Here is a 20,417-nt window from a genome sequence, read left to right as displayed (position 1 = left end):
ACCGGCTGTAGATGAGGTGTGAACAGCGTTTGCCTGTAGCAGGTTGGAAGGCAGAAGACCGCTGTGGGTCGAAGAGTGGGTGGCAGAGACTACGCACATTAGCTTCTAACTGCTTTCGTGTCCTCACTGCAGTGAGAAGCCAGGAAAAAGTACTCAGTATCTAGAAGGAGAGTCAGTAACTGAATTCTGGGGAGGGAGGGAGATGCAAGGGAAAGTGAACATCTCCTTCCCACTCCATGAATTTATTCACTTCGGTCTCTCAAGTGAGTACTGATGTATAATTTTAAAACCATCTTCTACAGCACTATATGGTGTTAGAGCTGTAAGAGTGAGAAGAATGGAATTACACGCCAAGGAGCGCAGGAAATGAAAGAACCAGGGAAACGTGATGCGGCTGTACTAGGGGACATCTGAGGGCCACAGTCAACAATTTAAAGTGAGCTTTTTTGGAAAGGTTCTGTGATTTTTTTCTAACCACACTCAGGTGCACATGCATAGGCTCGCTGTGGGGGAGAACTGGGAGTAACCAGCAAGAGGAGAGAAGGAAGAGGAAGCTGAGACTCATGCCCGAAGAGCAGTAGGTGTGAGTGAACGTGGAAGTGAAAGTGAGTGAGGAAAATGCAGGCAGGCGTTGGAAGGGAGAAGATACACCATGGGAGGTGTGCTAGCTAGGGTGCAGTTCACCTCGACTGGCTTTGGGACTGGCTTCGGGGTTTGGCGGAGACATTTAGGCATGCAAGGGTGAGTCAGGGTGGGGTGGCCTTGGCATCTACGTCTGGTCCTTGGGCACTCTTCTGTTCTGCTTCCCAGTGCCGTGAACTAAGCGGCTGTGATCTGCCACACTCTTTCCCCATGATGTTTCTGCCTTGTAGCCAGCCAATCGGGAATGGTGAGCTACATCAAATCTCTCCTGCTTTACACTCTGGATATCAGGGTATGTCTCAGGGACAAGTAAGTGACTAATAAAGGAGGGTTAGTGAAAAGGTGGTCGGCTCAATGGTCTGGCATTTTTAATAGGTTTGAAGGGTTGTCAGATATAGTAGAAGTCCTAGCTAGAAAGATTAGCAGTGGTAGGTGTAGGGATGAAATAGAAATCCCCAAAAAAATGAGAACATAATTATGAAACTGAGATTACAGAAGAGGGCAGTTACTTAAATTATGTATGTTCATGGGAGTGAGTAGTTGAGGTATAGTACAGGATAAGATCACTAGAATAAAGACATCCAAGAAGTCAAGAGGCAAGACTGCAAAAGGCCACATGTTACACGGCAACCACACTAAAAGAAGAAGTACAGTTAGGTGGAGTGACAGGGAACAAAAAGCTAAAACTCACTGAAAAATAACAAAAAAGCAATTAGGGGTAGAAGACACCAGATGTAAAGCTGGAGAATTTTAGGGAAGAGGCAAAGAGAATAACCCAGTAGCAGCAGCATTAAAAAGAAAAGATGCTTTACTTCTTCCAGGTCCACTGTGGAAGGAAAAAGCACCCCTGCCTGAAAGGACTTCAGTGGGCAGGGGGAACGCAGGGGAAAACCAGAATTTCATCTGAGCAACAGCAGACGTGGAGTAGATTTCCAGATTTGAGGGTGGATGGAAGATGGAGACAGAGTAGAGAATGAATGTTCTTATAGATATTAAAATAAATGTGGTGAGGGGTGTCCTGGGCAGTATGGTGACCTATGAGGAACATAAACATAAAAAGAGGGGCTGAGGATTTAGCTCAGTGGCACAGCACCTGCCTGGCAAGCATGAGGTCGTGAGCTCAATTCCCGGTACCAGAAAAAAACCAAATAAATAAATAAATAAATAAACATAAAAAGAACTCAAATATTTTCACACTACAAACAATTACAGATTTACAATGGTATGTTCACACTGCTATATTGCTAAGAACATCAGTAATACATGAACTCTTAATGACTTCCAAAGTAATATCTGCATATAGCAAAAACTACAAAAATAGGATAAATTAACATATAACACATTCATTCATGACCTCCAATGCAAACAACCTTTCTTATCAGTTTCTTATAAACTCTTTAGGAGAAATTCTGGGCATATATAAGTCTATACATGTACATCTATGCTTTCTGCATTAAAAACATACAAATAGTAGACAACTATACCCACTTTTATGATTCATTGTTCAACTAATGTTTTGAGGATTGATTTTTTTTTAAATTTCAGCCTATCACATTAACTAATTCTTTTTTCTAAATACTACAGTTGCACAGTGTTTTATTCTGTGAATATAACAGAATTTCTTTATTTAGTTCCATACAGATGGGCATTTGGGTTGCTTTCACTCTTCCTGTTATAAAAAATAGTGTACTGCCTATTCTTGCAGTCATATCACTGCACAAGTAAATTCCTTGGATAAATCCTTTGATGTGGAATTCCTAGATCAAAATCTTGCCAGGAGCCTGGGCCTGTTGCATGCTGAGTATAAGTCTGAGTATTATTTGTATGTATAGAGAAGAAAAGTCCTTTTTCAAGCTTTCAGATATTTAAGTTTATCCCAGGATCTCTCTATAATCAGAATGAATGTCTGCTCTGGGCTGACCTTGTCATATTTAGGGGTATATGACAAAAACAGACACTAAGAAGTATTTCTTATTTCATTTCAAGATGGCATAAACAACAAAGTGTAGTTAACTGTTCAAGAAAAAAGGTTCTACAATCAGGTAGATTTAGGTATGAAGCCTAGTTCTACCACTCATTAACTAAGTGACTGAAAGAAAGTAATTTCTCTCTCTGAATATCAGACATTGTTCTCTGAACTGGGGTTAACAGAGACTCTTACAGGAGTAAGTACTGATGACAGCACAGCACATGGTGAGCAGGACAGCCATTAGGCCTTATTATTAGCAGAACCATTGTTATTATTGCTTTTACCTAAGGTGCCGAAGAAATCATTGCCTAAGAAAGGAAATCCAGGTCTGTTGGCCAGAACAATCATCCTAAAGTCAGGATGAATCACAACAACATTTTCTCTTCCATTCACATTAGCAGAATCTGAAAAAGAAAATTTTTATTTATTCTTCACTGATATTTAATAATTCTTAAGAATATCAATTTATAGACTTTAACATAAATAGTCCTACTGTTCAAGGATAACTAAACTCCAAGATGTCTTCTATAATAACTACATTATGGAAAAACAAACTTTCCTGAGAAATCTTGCACATGAACAGTATACTGATAAAACATGTGCTAACTTACATAGTGTTATGGCTTGTGTTTAGGTCCCCCAAAGCCTCATGCAGTCATAGGTGGGAGTTTTCAGAGGTGGCTGAATCTAGAGTGTGTGACTGATTCATGGTGCAATGCTAGGCTTAAGGACGCTAAGATTAAGGGCAGGTGATTACTAAATCAGAATACTGATTGGTTTGGCACCACCCTACTCCCAGTAGCCTGGATACAATAAAAGGGACAGAACAAGGCTTGTCTCCTGTCTTGCTTGCTTTGCTACTTTCTGCACACCACAAACTGGTTCTACTCTGTGATGCCTATCTGCCAACCACCCTGCCTTGGAGTCAGCCAATTACGGACTGAAACTTCTATAACTGTGAGCTAAAAATACCTTTCCTCCTTTAACTTTGGGGGTCAGGTATTTTGTCTCAGCAATGAGAGAAAAGTAAGACACATAGGAACTTGCATATTTATGTAAATTCAACACACATCTAAAAAGGAAACAGGGTGGGTCTGGCTCTGTGAGCAAATGCTTGCCTAGCACGTATAAGGCCCTGGGTTTTGACACTCGGTACTGAATAAACAAACAATCACACTGTGCTACTGTCTTACAGTACTTAAACCTGGATTGGGATGTAATTACTATTTTTAAACAATTTAAAAGATTTAAAAATAATGACATAATCCAAAGAATACCCAAAGGATAACTCCCAGTGTGCTTTAGTTTTTCATCAGCTACGTCCCTGGGCATACAGGTTGGCACTGTGTAGTGTAAGAAGCCTTTTCTGTTTAGATCATACTTCCTACAACCTAACTACCTAGAATCAAGGTCTCAAATTCTAGTTGATTCATTAGCAAAACACTGATTTATTTCCAATTAGCGTATTCTAATACAGTTCTTAAAATAAGTGATGTCAAATTGACTGGAGCTTTCTTTATGCAAATGTTAAAATTATTAAAGAAATGGAGAATTACAATTTACTGGCTAATGTATATTACAGATAAAACTGCTAGTTCAGACAATAATTTCAGATAATAAAAATTTTATTATATTTATTTTAAGAAGAACCATTTACCATCTGGGTTTGTTTAAAACTCAGCCTTGGGCTATCCATCTTTAAAACATGATGGCTGTGATACACCTGCAGTTTTATTTGAAATAAGTCTGTAAGAACCTACAGTCATAATTTTTTTATAACACCAGACAGTAATCTGTCAAGCTGTCCCATATCCATGTGCTAATACAAGGTATAGTTTTAACATTTGGTCCCAATTAATTTTAGTAGTGTGAAAAACAAGGCTATTTGGTCAAAGGCAAAATTTAATTAATTGACTAAAGCAAATATGACAATAAAAATGAAATTTTTTTTTAAAAAGCAAAGAAAATAAAAAATACCTAAAATTAGTTGTTTATAAAGCTCTGTTCAGAGAGGATTGACCAGGATGACAGAGCGGTAAGCAGGAGACAAAGAGCCTCTCTGAATGTGGCTGTCCAGATGCTGGAATATAGCGATATGAGGAAGACAAGCAGGAGGGAAGTGGGTCCTCTGGACCCGGGAACAACTGAGGTGCAAACTGAAGCCCACAGGGAGAGTGAAGAGAAAAACTTCAATGAAGAGCAAGGAGGTACTGGCTGTATCTTCTTTCTGAGATAGGACTCGATATGCAAGAGGAGCGATTCAAACCTGTGGACTCACAGTGACTGCTGGTGATCCCTGAGGCCTCCATGGTGACACACAGAGGTAGAAGGGATCAGCAGACATAAAGGACTGCACTAGCTGTCCACGGATGCTGAGGGCTCAGTCCCACGCGAGAGAGTGAGTGGCTGGGAGCCATCTTGGAGAGGGGCTGACTGAGCTCAGAGCTCAGGGTGGCTGCGAGTTCCACCTAGTGGCTTCCAGCTCAGGCCCACGGAAGGTGCCCTGATGGCTGCAGGCTGAATGAGTCCAGTCTTAGCCTGAAGATGCAGACTTGCTGAGATAATCCACTACCCTGCCAAAAAGCTACTACTGGCTTGCTGGGATAGACTGGCACAGTTCGGGACTCTGTCTCCACACGCTGTCTACCAGTGACAGCAGAGACAAATCTGGAAATGGACTTTTTTTCTCTCGTTTGTTTTTTGTTGTTGTTTTGTTTTGTTTTTTGTTTTTGTTCTTTTCTCCTTCATTGTTTGATCTTGTTTTTATATGAGTATACACATGGTTTTCAGCCTCTTTATGAATTTTTTTTTGCGGGGGGGACCAGGAATGGAACTCAGGACCTTGCTCTTGCTGGGCAGGTGCTGTGCCACTGAGCTTTACGCCCAGCCCCTCTTTATGATTTTTGTTCTGATCTGTTCTTTTTATCTCTTTCTTCTTTCCCTCCAGTCTTCTGCACCAGTTTCCCAAATTTAAAGACCCAATCCAAAAATGGGCATCTGAGATGAATACACACTTCTCAGATGAAGAAAAACAAACTGAAAATAAACATATGGAAAAATGTTCCACATCACTGGTCATTTGAGAGATGCAATTAAAACAACAGTGAAATTCCATCTCACCCTGGAAAGAATGGGTATCATTAAGAAATCAATAACAAATGCTGGAGGGGCTGTGGGGTAAAAGGAACCCTTCTCCACTGTTGGTAGGAGTGTAGACTAGTACAACCATTGTGAAAATCAGTGTGAAGATTTCTCAAAAAACTAGGATTAGAGATTCCATTTGACCCAGCTATTGCCTTGCTGGGTATCTTCCCAGAATAATTAAAAACACTGTACCATAATGATATATGTACACCCATGTTTATAGCAGCATAATTTGTAATAGCTACATCTTGGAAACAACCCAAATGTCCATCAACAGAGGAATGGATAAAAGAGATGCGGTCTTTTTATACAATGAAGTACTACTCAGCCATAAAGAAGGATAAACTGGAGACTTTTATAGGTAAATGGATGCAACTTGAGACCATATTCATAAGTAAAATAAACCAGATGCACATGTGCAAACATATTATATCTCTAGTGTGAGAAGCTGAAAGAATAAATAAGATCCAGAATGTACAATAGATATTGTAAAATGTGAAGAAACTGTTTAAAAGGAAACAGAAACTGGGATGGGGGAAAAGAGAAAAGAAAAAAGGGAAAAGCAAAAAAATTATACATATATATATACGATAGTTAAGATAGTTTATACTACTAATTTCTCTTAGTTCATTGAAAAGAAAGATTTGTGCTAATATTATTTGGACAATTAAATGCCTATATCTTGTACTCCAAGTTACTAATGGAAAGATAACAATATGCAATGTATTAACCATTGCTACCCTCCTATTATCTTGTTTTGAAATTTTGGTTTTATTTCTCTTTAAAATAAAAAAAAACTTAAAAAATCTCTGTTCAAAAAGGCTTTGTGTACTTTTGTTTAAAACATAACCTATAAGGCTGGTGAAGAGTTCAGTGTAGAAATGCACGTTAAGCATTGGTGAGGTCCTGGGCTTAATCCCTAGCAACACACACACATACCCCAACTCACGCATACACACAGATGCGCAGGTGCACCTCATTTACAATTATTCATTAACTGTAATTGTTTTAGCAATTCTTTCTTTTTTCTACTTCAGTGCCTTTGCAAATGCCTCTAAAAAGGATAGGAAGAAGTCTTTTCTAAAAAATTAATTTTCTTTTATTAGTTCATGCAGTTCACAATCATCCTGGGAAGTAGTTATATGCACACACCACAGCTTGCTTCTTTTTTTTGATCCGCTTCCCTCCCTCTCCTCCAAGTTCCTATCCCAGTTTTAATTATTATTGATATTATTAATCTCAGCTCAAGTTATCACATACAATGTTTACATTAACTGAGGTTACTAGGTCCTGTACACGGTATATCCTTATTCTATTTATTTCCCCTTCCTCTCCTCCTTACCCTTTGCACTTTTCCCCTTGAATCACTTCCTTATTGTAAGAGATCTATTCCTTTGCTCCCTTCTATCCCTTCTTTTTTTTTGGTTTTGCTTTTGGTTTTCTTCCAGTACTGGGAATTGAACTCATGACCTTGTGCTTGCCAGGCAGGCGCTGTGCAGCTGAGCTAAATCCCCAGCCCCCTAACCATTCTTTATTATTCTCTGTTTCTATTTTGCCTCACTCAAAGAAGAGATACAATATGGTATTTAAGCTTGTATGTCTGGTTTATTTTAATCAACATTATATTTTTCAGGCACATTCATTTTCTTACAAATGTCTCAAGTGTCATTTTTTATAGCAGAGTAGTATTTCACTATATATAGATGCCACATGTTTTATCCAATCATCTGTTCATCCGTGTACAGGTTGTTTCCAGGATTAGCCATTATGAGTTGTGCTGCTATCAACACTGGTATGCATGGACCACTGTAGTATGACGTCTTAAGCTCTCTGGAGAAGATGCCTATCAGGGGGATTGCTAGGTCATATGTAATTTCCAATTTTAGCTCTTTAAGAAATCCCCATACTGCTTTCCATAATGGCTGTACTAGTATACATTAGAACCAACAATGAAGAAAGGGTCTTTTTTCACCACAATCTCTCTAGCATTTATTATTTAATGTTTTAATGACTGCCATTCTTTCTGGAGTAAGATGGAGTATTACCGTTGTTTTAATTTGCTTTTCTCTAATGGATAGATATGTTGAGGGCTTTAAAATATATTTCTTGACCATTTGTATTTCTTCCTCTGTGAAGTGTCTCTTCATTTCTCTTTCCCATTTCTTGACTAGATCTTTAATTTTAGGTGGCTTTATTTTTTTGAGTTCTTTTATATTCTAGATATTAGTCACCTGTCTGAGCAGTAGCTGGCAAATTTTGTTTCCCATTCAGTAGGTTTCCTCTTCATTCTACCAGCTGGTTCCTTTGCTGTACAGAAGCACTTCAGTCTGATATGGTCCCACTTGTCCATTCCTGCTGTTATATTTTGTGCAATTGTGGTTCTGTTTGGAAAATCCTTTCCTACACCTATGTCTTCAAGTGTTTCACTATTTTATCTTCCAGTAGTTTTAATGTTTCTGTTTTAATATTTAGAGCTTTGATTCATTTTGATTTTAATTTAGTATATGGTGAGAGATAAGGGTCCAGTTTTGATATCCTGCACACAGATAACCAGTTTTCCCAGCACCTCTTGTTAAATAGGATATCTTTGCTCCAACCTATGTTTTTGGTGTTTTGTCAAAGATCAAATGGATGGATGTGTCTGGGGAAGTTTCTTTATCCTTGATTCTGTTCTACTGATCCATGTATCTGTTTTCATTCCATGTATTTTTTTCTTTTTTACCACGATTGCTTTGTAGTATAGCTTCAAGTCAGGTATTACTATGCCTCCTACTTCACTCTTGTTGCCCAAAATTGCTTTTGATATTCTGGATCTTTTCATGTAAAAATCCATATGATTTCTAGGATTGTTTTTTCTAAATCTGCAAAGTATGCTGTTGGTGTTTTGACTGAGACTACAATGAATCTGTATAATAGTTTTGGGAGTGTGGCCATTTTGACAATATTGCTTTTGCCTACCCAGGAGCAGGCTACATCTTTACATTTTCTGATGTTCTCTTCAATCTCTATAGTTTTATTAACAGAGGTCTATCACTTCCTTGGTCAGGTTAATCCCAAGATATTTCATTTTTCTTGAAGCTACTGTGAATAATATTATTTTCATGATTTCCTTTTCATCCCATTCACTGGTGCACACAAATGCTAATAATTTTTATGTATTTGTTCTAGTACCCTGCTACATTGCTGAATTTTTTTATTAATTATAAGAGTTTTTGGTGGGATTCTTTGGGTCTTCTATGTAGACAATCATGTCATCTGCAAATAATGATAATTTGAATTCTTCCTCTCCTATATGTATCCCTTTTGTTTCTTTCTCTTGCCTAATTCTCTGACTAATGATTCAAGTAGTGGGTTCAATAGAAGAGGTGATAGTGGATGTCTTTGTCTTGTTCCTGATTTTGGCGGGGGGAATACTTTTAGTTTTTGCCCATTTAGTATGACAGTGGCTATTAGTTTGTCATATATAACTTTTATCATATTCAGGTATAGTCCTTCTATATCTGTTTTCTTCAGGTTTTTTTTTTTTTTAAATCATGAAGGGGTGTTGGATTTTGTTGAAAGCCTTTTCTCTATCTATTGAAATGATCATGTGGTTTCTGACCTTACTTCTCTTTATGTGATACATTACATTTATTGACCCACATATGTTCAACTACCCTTGTGTCTCTGGCATGAAACTACTTGACCATAATGTGTGATCTTTTTGATAATACACTGCATTCTATTTGTGGATATCTTATTGAGAAGTTTTGCATATATGTTTTTTTTGACAAGACTGGCCTATAGCTTTCTTTTTCAGGTGGATCTTTTTCTGATTTTGTGACCAGGATGATACCAGCTTCCATAAATGAGCTTGTGTGCAATCCATCCCTTTCAGTTCAGGATAGGAAGAATTCTAATCCTAAAAATCTGCACGGTATTGTTAAGAGATGATGTTTATTAGATTCAACTCAAATTCTAATTTTTTTCACAAACTCATTGTAAAATTAAAATATCAAACTATGGTTATCACTGTTGAGCTGAGGCTGAGAAATGGCAGACTTGCAATGATGATGTCCAATAGAAAACTTCTGCGAGGAAGAACGTCTGCTTTTACAATGGAGCCTTTTTCATATCCTCTCTTCAAATCTTAAGATGTTATTTATTAGTTCCAACTTATTTGGTTAGAATTTTATTTGCTATGTATTTTCAATGGCTACTTATGGATTCTCAAGTCTTTTCAGGAAGCAAAAAAATGTGAAATTAGGAACTAGAAAATGTTCTCACATTGCATTACAGAAACTAAACTTCCATGTATGATGAGATTTATCTATCATCATTTTTGCCTAGTGAACACAACAAAAGGGTGTGTGGGTGGAAAAGGGAAGACAATCCAAAACAAAGAGTAACTTTTTCCTGAGATAAAAGTGTGCAGGTAATATATATGTAAAGACAGTATATAATATATAATATGTAATATATAATATGTAAAACAAAATATACAGTGAATATTTAAATAAAAACAATTCAGTACAGAAAAAGACCCATTAATCACCCTCATAATATTCCCCCATGCTTTGGCCACATTTATGCCATTAGGCTTCCCAGATTCTGAAGCAGTTCTGGAAATCCTTTCATGTGTGTCTTCAGAAGATCAAAAATAAACATTTTGAATTATTTCAGCACAGTAAGGCAGCCACAATAGCGCAACTAAAAACATGAACGAGGACCTCCAGAACTGCTTGAGAAAGTGGGCAGAACAATGGGATAACTGTGTTTGAAGCAAGAGGGACTATTCTGAGGAGGATTAATGGCAATATTTTTTTTACTGTAGTAAGTTTCTTTAAATTTAAACATTCACCATATGTTTTGTTCACACCTATATAAACACAAATCTATGTAAATTAAAATGACTGGCAAATTTTTCTAATTATACTGAGCTAACAGAAAAAATTAATATTGTAAGTACTGGAAATATGCCAGAAACTTAAAGAATCCCAGATAATAATTAAGCAAAATAAATCATCCACAAATAATTGAGAAATAAGTACAAAGATTATATGTTCATATTTTCAAAGAGAAAAATAGGAAGCTGATTTGTCCTAATACTAGTACTACTACTGAAATTTCCAAACATGTTGTCTAACTCTATTTTTTTTTTTTTGGTACTGGGAATTGAACTTAGGACTTTGTACTTGTCAGGCAGGCACTGTGCCGCTGAGCTATGTCCCTGGCCCCATGTTGTCTAACTCTAAAAAGAAAAACTAGGGCCCAGGGATGCAGGGTAGAGCTGAGTGTGTGAGCAAGTACTCAGCACTGAGTGAAGTCCTGGTTCTGGGTTTAAGCCCCTCACTAAAAAAAAAAAAGAAAAAAGAAAAATTGACAAATCTAGATTTAGATAATAATTTTGGCAAATAATTCTCAATACAATTTAACCTATATTAGATTTATCCTTAATGTTTTTTAAATAGGGAGTCAACTAAATGTGTGACTTGACAGCAAAGATACAAAAATGCATACATTAAAGCAAATTTTCTTTCCATACTCACTTGCAACAATGCGTCTTCCATCTGCTAAAATCATTTCTCCATTTTCTACCAGAGTTTTCAAAATACAAGTGACATTTGTTGGGGCTTTGTCCGCCTCATCTACTACCAGCACATGTCCCAACTTTACTGCTTTAACCTTTGAAGACAGAAAATGTACCATAAACAGGCAAACAAACAAGGAAAGTAACCATTATTACAACTATCACTTCCTGCTTTGGATTTATAAGAGCTGGTTTTAAGTTATGGGTACTTCTTCCATTTCCCTTCAGAATTAGGATTGTTCCTATGGCTGTAGTACACAACAATATTTCAAGCCCTAGAATAGTGGGGTTTAGAACAAGTATAATAAATAGATTAAAGTTTCATGGAGGTTAAGAAGTGAGATATCGGGGCTGGGGATTTAGCTCAGCGGCAAAGCGCCTGCCTGGCAAGCGCAAGGTCGTGAGTTCGGTTCCCGGTACCGGAGAAAAACCAAAAAAAAAAAAAAAGAAGTGAGATATCACAAGCAATTGTGAATGCTGGGACATTGCTCTTAACAGAACCATAACAAATGTAATGTTCCAAATAAAATGCGCTGGAAATGTAGCTCTGTGCAGGGGTCTGGGGTTTAATCCCCTCTGCCAAAAAAAAAGTGTAACATCATTTTAATAGATCAGAATGGACAGTACTAAACAAGTGGGTATTCAAGATAAGGGGAATCAGTGATCAAACTCTGGGGATATATTTAATAAAAAGTGAATACGAGTAAGTCTGTATTGGCTGATATGAAGGGTAAATGTAAGAAAAGACACTGGTGGGTTAGACTGGGCTCAACCACTAAGGACTGAGTTTCCAGACCAAGAAACACGTACTTATCTCATTAAGTAATGGGATATATTTCAATATTTGTGAGTTCAGTCATGGTGAAAATTAGAGTATAAAACTACACTTTAGCATATTTAAGCTGGCAACAATCTGTGCAACAGTTTACAAGGGGATTACTGTAATAATTTGCTTAAAAAGTGTTTGGGTACCTGATTGAGGATGGGTTTGAAACAAATAGAAATAAAGAATATTACACTGATCTAAAGAGTTCTGAAGATGTGAAATCTATAGTCTTGGCAACTGCTTGAACAGGAAGAGGGGAAAAGAAAAAAGAATCCTAGGTCTTGGGTGACTGTATGAATCATGACATTACCTTTTTTTGAATAGTAAGAATTATTTTGTAGTCAACTATATCATGAAGTTTCTTATTGCATAGTTTTGATGAATAATTTTAAGGAGGTATAGATCAATAAATGGATGATTCCTTTTACCACAAATATTTTATAACATATTCTAAACGAATAAATTCTAAACAAATTTAAAAATTTAAGGTAACAATAAACTGAATTTTAGGAAAAGAAAACATGCAGTTTCTACTTCCAGCCCCATCTCTGTTCAGGGAAAGTTGGACCCAACCTGGGAGACCAGGCAGGAGATACTAAAGGCTCCAATCCCAGGGGTCAGAACCACAGAGGTTCCACGATGTCTTATTTTCACCACTGCTCTGCAGAAGTTACCTACACAGAGGAACATTTCTGGCACACTGGGATTTCTTTGGGTCTCAAGTAGGAAGCTGAAGACCCCAGCTTTCTGAACATTAAAGCTATTATCTAAAATCATTTTTAGAAATTTTTCTAGAAATATTACCTAATTTCAAACTCTATACATTTGAAAACAAGAGCTGCAAGAGATATTGACAGAGGACTCCTGCCATTGCTAAGTCTCTCTGAAGAGAGAAAAGAATAAGAAAACATGGTATTTTCCCAATAACTTGCATTTAAATACCCTCCCCTAAAATAACACAAGAATGAGTATGTTCCAGTTAGACTAAAAGACATTAGAGTCTATAGGGATTCTCTCCACCCTCTCAAAGGCTGAAATACAGCTGTCACTCAAAAGTACATCAAAATAGCCATACAGTTGGATTACTAACCAAAGGTGAATCTTCGTACACAATGAGTCCATCTCTAACTGATGGCTGAAGAGTAAGTGTCTGCACAGTGGTGTCCCTAGAGTCAGACAAACATGTTTACAATTAGTAAGGAAATAAACTGCTGCTTGACTATGGATAAAAATACAACACAAGAATTCTCTTGTTCATGACCCTGCTATACCATAAAAATTACAGAATTTCACTATTTTTGTTGATTACACAAAGGATGATAAAAATATGGTAAATACTAAAATATTTTAAATTTTTATTACAGTAAAAGACATGCTGCCATTAATCCCCCTCAAAATACCCACTCTCACTTCTAACACGCTTATCTCATTGTTCTTGCCACTTTCGGAAGCAATTCTGCAAGTCCTGTTTTGTGAGTGTCTTCACAGGTGTGATAAAAATACAGCGAAGGCTGCCTTCAAGTGCCATGTGATGGAAAGGGAGGCTTGTAAAAACATCAGTGTCTCACCTACTTTAGTCAGCGGATCTTGCATGAAACTCCTGGCTTTTCCTCAAAGTCAAAATGACCACAAAAAGTGAGTGTTTTGAATCAGTTCAGAACATTGACACAGCCACAACAGTTCAACTAAAACTCACTGAAAAATGACTTCCAGAGCTGCTTCAGAAAGTAGCAAAAACAAGGGGTAAGTGTGTTCAAAGAGGGGGGAATATGATAAGGAGGGTTAATGGCAAAGTGTCTTTTACTGTAATAAATTTTAAATCTAGATACTCTACTTTTTATCACATTTAGCAAACTACAAGGGTTCAGGAATTAATCCAGGGTTGCACATTAACCAGGCTCTTCATTTTGGTAATCTCTGTAACCATTTCATATCTCAAAGTCACCTCCTGAGGGTGAAGAGAAATTTTTAAAAATTCATATCACATATTATATATAATATTTGTTATCTAAAAATAATTTTGATAGAAAGTCCAGTAATGATTGGTATACTGACATGCCAATTACAAAAAGCAAGTGTATAAATTATACATTCAGACCCAACTTGATGTCACAAGATGCTAAAGCTGGACTATCTCACTGCACTCCTAGAATACTGAAGAATTACTTCATGGATTTTATCATTTCTGCTGAGATTAAGGTAATCCATTTTATTTCTGTAAACCTACTTTCTACTATTTATCTAGTCTTCTTTAAAATCATGATCTTCTAAGGTAAGCGAGTAAATCTGACATAATGAGGCTCTTTCCTGATGAGGTAGGAAGTTTATATCACCTACAGACATTCTTGCCAAATGTGTACAGATAAACATTTTCAAGAAGAACTTTATATCTGTACCCTCTACATACACTGTATCTTTAAAATGAAAAATCACATGGCCAGCTTCATTATGTCAAACAGAGAACTGCAATTACTTTACAGATGCCAGTAACACTTTTCTGTAGAAGAGTTCAATGTTGTCTTTTAGGCTACCCTACTACTTACTCATGCAAACTTGCCAAGGTATGGTCTGAGTGTCTGCTATATGTAAGATACTACTGGAACATGAGCTTCAGACCTTTGTGCTACATAATATACTTGATACTTCAGAAAATTATACACAAAAGCTAAATTTCACTACAATATATAAAATTGTAAAATGTGTATCTATTTTTATAAAATAATAAACATCACAAGTCAATTTAAAACAAAGCAAACCTAAGTACCACTCAAGTATTATTTTTTGTTTTAGCAAAATGAGTTCAATGAAAATCAGTTCATTCTTTGAGGCATAGTTGTGGGGTAGTAGAAAGAGGACCCTGGAGTCAGATCACTCAGCATCCAAATTCTGGTTCTGGCCATACATCAGCCATCTGATCTTGGGTAAGCAGTAGAATCTACCCAGGAAGGTCACTGATGGACCACTTAGAATGAAGTATAGTATCTGGCAGACCACTCAGAATGAAGTATACTGGAAGTATAATTACACGTCAACTTTAGTCACTTGTTCTAACTGCTCATGTTGTGATTGAAATTGCTTTTCAAACTTCTACTTAATCTTCAAGCTTTCAGCATAGATGGAACTTCCTGGAAATCCCCTCTTTACCTTCTGTAGATAAAGTTAGGTTTTCCTGCTTGAGCCCTGATCTCACCTATTTCAGTCCTGAACATAGAATATCACAGTTACTTATTTTAATATCTGTCTTCTTACACAGACTGTAAGACCTAAGACTGTGTTCTGTCTCCAACATCTAGTAGATGTCTAACTCAGGAGGAGTTCAATAAATACTTGTTTAAAAAATAGAATAAAAATGATAAAAGGTAAAAGAAATACTTTAGGTAATAGCAAACAATACTGTACATGGACTTTCAAATGTACTGATTTATGAAACATCTTTTTTAAAATAGAAAATGTGGAACATATTCTAGTAAATGTCAGGTTAGATTGAGGCTGATTCTCTTAAATGTAAGAGATGGTTTTAATTCATTTGCAAATCAGAATAGAAATTACAGCAAGTGAAGAAGGTACACATGGGGATGACTAGCCAAAGCACCGAGAGTTGATGGTTTATGTCCTTACGCCTTCTAGTTGAGTTGAATATAGACTTACAATTATAGTGGGTAATTTCTATATCAGAGTTTTCACTTACCAGGGTCTGAGTAAACATGATAGCAAAATAATTATTAACATTTACAATTTCTAGACTGCCTGCCTTATTTACACCTAACTTGAAAGAATTCTCCTTCTAATTTGATCAAATGGTACTTTGAGTCTTTAGTTAATTCCCTTGGGCCTTGCCCACTGCCCCTCCTGCCTCCTCTTCCAAGCTCTCACCCCCATGATCCTGGCCCTCAGAAGGCTTAGCACCTGTCACAATGACTGACTGCTCAGACACTTTACAAAGAATCCACTTCAAAGAATTACTCTTTTATCTTCAGTAAAAACCAAAACATGTCTACCTGGGAAATGGTTCAGAAAGCAAAAATATTGTGTCCACTTACTGGTGCTTATCAACTTTTGATATGAGGAAAAAGTTTCTTGTGCAATGTTATGATATATAGTCATATATCAATTTTCTATATTCACAAGTCTTATAAATTTACTCTCAGACATACTTTATACTAGCTTTTACTGACAAATCAATTTTTAAAGTGTTGAACAAATCCAGAACAGAGTTTAACTCACTTGGATTCACTGTTAATATTCTAGCAATAGAGAAGGGGGGGGTGAGGAAGAGAAAATGATGTGTTCACACTGATTTTTATAGCAATATAATGAATTTCTCACCTCAGCTCACACATATTTAATGGGCAACAACATGACACCTTCCAGAACCAAAAAAGAAAAAGGAACTCTTGCATCATTGTCAGCAGAAGGAAATTCAGTTAATACTGTATTATAATTACTGTATAACACTTCATAACATTAAGAAGAGTAAATTCAAGCTGAATTCTCATTTTAAAGAAGAAAATGAGCTTGTTCTAAAGCATGCCAATTTGGGGGGCATATAAATGGTTACAATAGACTTCTCAAAAGATGTCTGTGCTAGAAATAAAAGCCATATGTTGGAGGGGAGCAGCATAAATCAGATATCTCCAAAATAGACTAAAATGAGAATAAACACAAACGTCTTTCAATGGAGTAGTCTGTGACAAAGAGGAATTTATAGGATAAAGTGGTGTGTTCTGTTCTTTTTGATCCTTTCATCTTGTGCATCAAAGGAAAAGAAAAGGCTAGTAAAATATGCAAAATGATATTGAGCTTAAAAATGGGTTGACTTCTATTTTAGCCAGTTACCCTGACTATAGAGGGGTAGAAAACAGTGTACTACCCTCTGCATAGTACTTAAGACAGTAAGAAAAAAGCTTGATGTCTAAAACATCCTATGATATTATAAACTTCAACTTAGTAAATGATACAGTGCTTACTATATTGTTACAGATAGCAAGGAATGGATTCTTAAAGGCAATATAATGATTCTTTTATAGAAAGCATCTAAATAAATAAATTAAATAATTTCTCCAAATTTATGAGTATCTTTAAACAAAAAGCATTGACCCTAAGAGAATATTTTACCAAAATTTCCATCTTTTATTTTTTTTATTTTAAAGACAATAGTACAAAAAAAAGAACAATAGCAAAATGCAAACAATACAAAGCAAGGACATTAAAAAATGATACAGAGTTTCAAACCAAAGGATAGAGATTAACAGCAGTTGCTATATTACATATTGTTATCTTCAACGAAGTTGCTCAGATTACTAGATGTAAGAATAGAAGATTGATCAAATCATTAAAGGGAATAAGAAAATAATAATTCAAAAGAACATTAGAAACAATACATAGTGTCACTAGGCAGGATGTAGGAATTCACCAATGGATGTCATACTGCAAATTGTTGTCGTCACATAAGTTGCTCAGATTACCAGATACAAGCATGCAAAATTGGTCAAAATATTAAAAAAAAAGTTTTAATCATTAACTGTTCTGCTCAACAAACCATCAGATATGAACAGTACAGTTATGCAATCAATCCATATATATATAGTCATATATATAGTCATATATAGTCATATATCATATATCATATGCCTTAGTACTTTCTTTTTCTTCTTTCCCTCATCCCAGTTGTTCCTTCCTTTGAGCATTTTCTTTCCTTTACTTATTATCTATTGTACATTTTGGGTTTTATTTGCTCTTTGATGTTCTTACACCAGGGAGACAATGTGATGTTTACACATGTGGGTCCAATTTATTTCACTAATGAGTATAGTCTCTAGTTGCATCCATTTACCTATAAAAGCTTGGAGTTTATCTTTTTTTATAGCTGAGTACTACTTCATTGTATAGAAATACCACATCTTTTTTATCCATTCCTCAGCTGATGGGCATTTGGGTTGTTTCCAAGATTTAGCTATGACAAACTGAGCTGCTATAAACATGGATGCACATATATTGCTGTAGTATGACATTTTTATTTCTTCAGGAAAAATACCCAGAAGGGGAATAGCTGAGTTAAGTGCAACTTCTAATTCTAACCAAAATAAATCTGCACCCAGACATATAGTGATCAAGATCCCAGAAATTCAACGAAAGAATAGGATACTAAAAGCTGTTAGAGAAAAGAAACAGATCACCTATAAAGGAAAGCCCATCAGAATCATGGCAGATTTCTCAACACAAACCATCAAGTCAAGAAGAGCTTGGAGTAAAATATTTCAGGTCCTGAAAGAAAACAACTTCCAACCCAGACTGATGTACCCTGCAACACTATCCTTCAAAATTAATGGAGAAATAAAATATTTCCATAATAAAGATCAACTGAAGAACTTCATCATCACCAAACCAACCCTACAAAGAGTTCTAAAAGATATTCTAGAAAGAGACAAAAAAGACCACAACTTTAAGAACAACAACAGAAAGGAAACACCAAGCAGAGCAAGCAATTAAACAGAGGGAAAGAAGAGGAACCAACAGAAGGAAAATAACATGACAAAGATAAGCCAATACATATCACTTACAACCATCAATGTAAACAGACTCAATTCACCAACCAAAAGAAGCAGACTGGCAGACTGGATCAAGAAACAAAATCCAACAATATGCTGTATACAAGAAACACATTTAACTCAAAAGGAAATTCACAGACTGAAAATTAAAGGATGGAAAACAATATTCCATGCAACAGGTACCCAGAAAAAAAGCAGGTGTCGTTATTCTGTTTGCAGACAATGGGAACTGTAAACCAAGAACAATTAAAAGAGATAAAGAAGGTCATTACATACTTGTGAGGGGGAAACTTCAAGAGGAAGAGATAACAATCAAACATCTATGCACCAAACATAGGAGCACCCAAGTACATAAGACAAATTTTAACAGACATGAAAAATGAAATAAGTAGCAACACATCATAACAGGGGACTTCAATACCCCATTGTCACAAAGAGATAGATCAACTAGACAAAATTTAGCAAAGAAATAACACAATTTCCATTCTTTTGAGTTGTTCCTCTCAAAAGCAATTTTGAAATATTAGAATAGAATCAAGATTTTAACAATACTATGGAAAAGGTAAAACACATCTTTGTCACCTAGTGTTGAGCCTGTTTATTAAAGTATGGTTTTCCATTTACCAGTAATGTTTGATGAATTAATTAGAATGTTCAGCTAATTGTTGACATTTATGTTATCACCAGTTGTTCTCACTTACAGCTTACAAACTATAAGTGAAAGCCTGTGCCAATAAATAGGCTCAAAAATATTGTGCTGAACACTATTCACATTTTAATTGTAATTTTAATGCTTTTTTTGAAGTTGGAGTTATTAATGTATCAATAGTAACAAAATGATTCCAGATGCAACTGAAGTAATTAAATTGTATCAAGAGTAGTTTTTTTGTTAAAATAAATAAAACTGGCCTTTAGAGAGCAAGCACAATCTGTTCTGAAATGCTGCCTGTAAAGGGACATTAAGCGAATATCTTCTAATTTATTGAGAAGTGAAAGATCTCAAAATAGTGGTGTTTATTTTGAGAACGCTATTTTAATGAGCCGCATTTTAATAGATTTATGGTGAGTCTTCATTTTGAAAAACAGTAACAGTTAAACCCAAGAATGAAGGAGGAAAGAAGAGGCACAAGAATTTCAAAGAGCAGATAAAAATTTCCTTTAACTCCACAGCTCACTAAAGTAAAAGTGATTACAGGAACACTCCAACCAGTACCATAAGCCAAACATGAGGAAGAAGAGACAGAAGATGGTTGAAAGGAGGCGCTGAAAAGATGCCTTAGTATTTGAAACAGAGGAATAACTTTAAAATAGAGCTAAGTCATAATTTTCACCAATAAGATATAAGCAATCAGTGATTAAGAAGTAAATGCTATTGAAAAATACTTTTCAGGAACATACAACATCATCAAAAATATAATTTTTTTCCCAGATCTAGACTATAGCACACCTCTGTCTAGAAGGCCCACACTGTTTCTTCAAGAGTGCACTTCTAAATTCTCCCTAATAAACTTCTTCATGCTTATTTTAAAACCAGTAGTAAAATACAGGTAAAGAGCACTAGTAATTATTAATGAAACAATGGCACTTAAATATAGGTGATGCAAGCAAGATTAAGAATGAACTATTAGGGGCTGGGGATTTAGCTCAGCGGCAAAAGCGCCTGCCTGGCAAGTGCAAGGTCGTGAGTTCGGTTCCCAGTACCGGAGAAAAACCAAAAAA

At 36.0% G+C, this 20,417-nt stretch overlaps 1 protein-coding gene across 1 annotated transcript in view; it reads right to left on the bottom strand.

Annotated features, from left to right (window-relative positions):
• Vwa8 (von Willebrand factor A domain containing 8) overlaps positions 1–20,417 on the bottom strand; it is a gene marked incomplete at its 5' end in the record, with an annotated part of 371,699 nt that overhangs the window by 155,087 nt on the left and 196,195 nt on the right. The window contains 3 exon segments of the mRNA XM_013506956.1: positions 2,896–3,015; positions 11,284–11,419; positions 13,241–13,316. Coding sequence (XP_013362410.1) covers positions 2,896–3,015; positions 11,284–11,419; positions 13,241–13,316 — 332 coding nt within the window.

Source organism: Chinchilla lanigera, unplaced genomic scaffold (assembly GCF_000276665.1).
Source record: "Chinchilla lanigera isolate Chin_1 unplaced genomic scaffold, ChiLan1.0 scaffold00117, whole genome shotgun sequence".
In the NCBI taxonomy this organism is placed as follows: Eukaryota; Metazoa; Chordata; class Mammalia; order Rodentia; family Chinchillidae; genus Chinchilla; species Chinchilla lanigera.
Note: the sequence above shows the minus strand (reverse complement) of the source record. Positions and strands in the feature narration are given on the sequence as shown.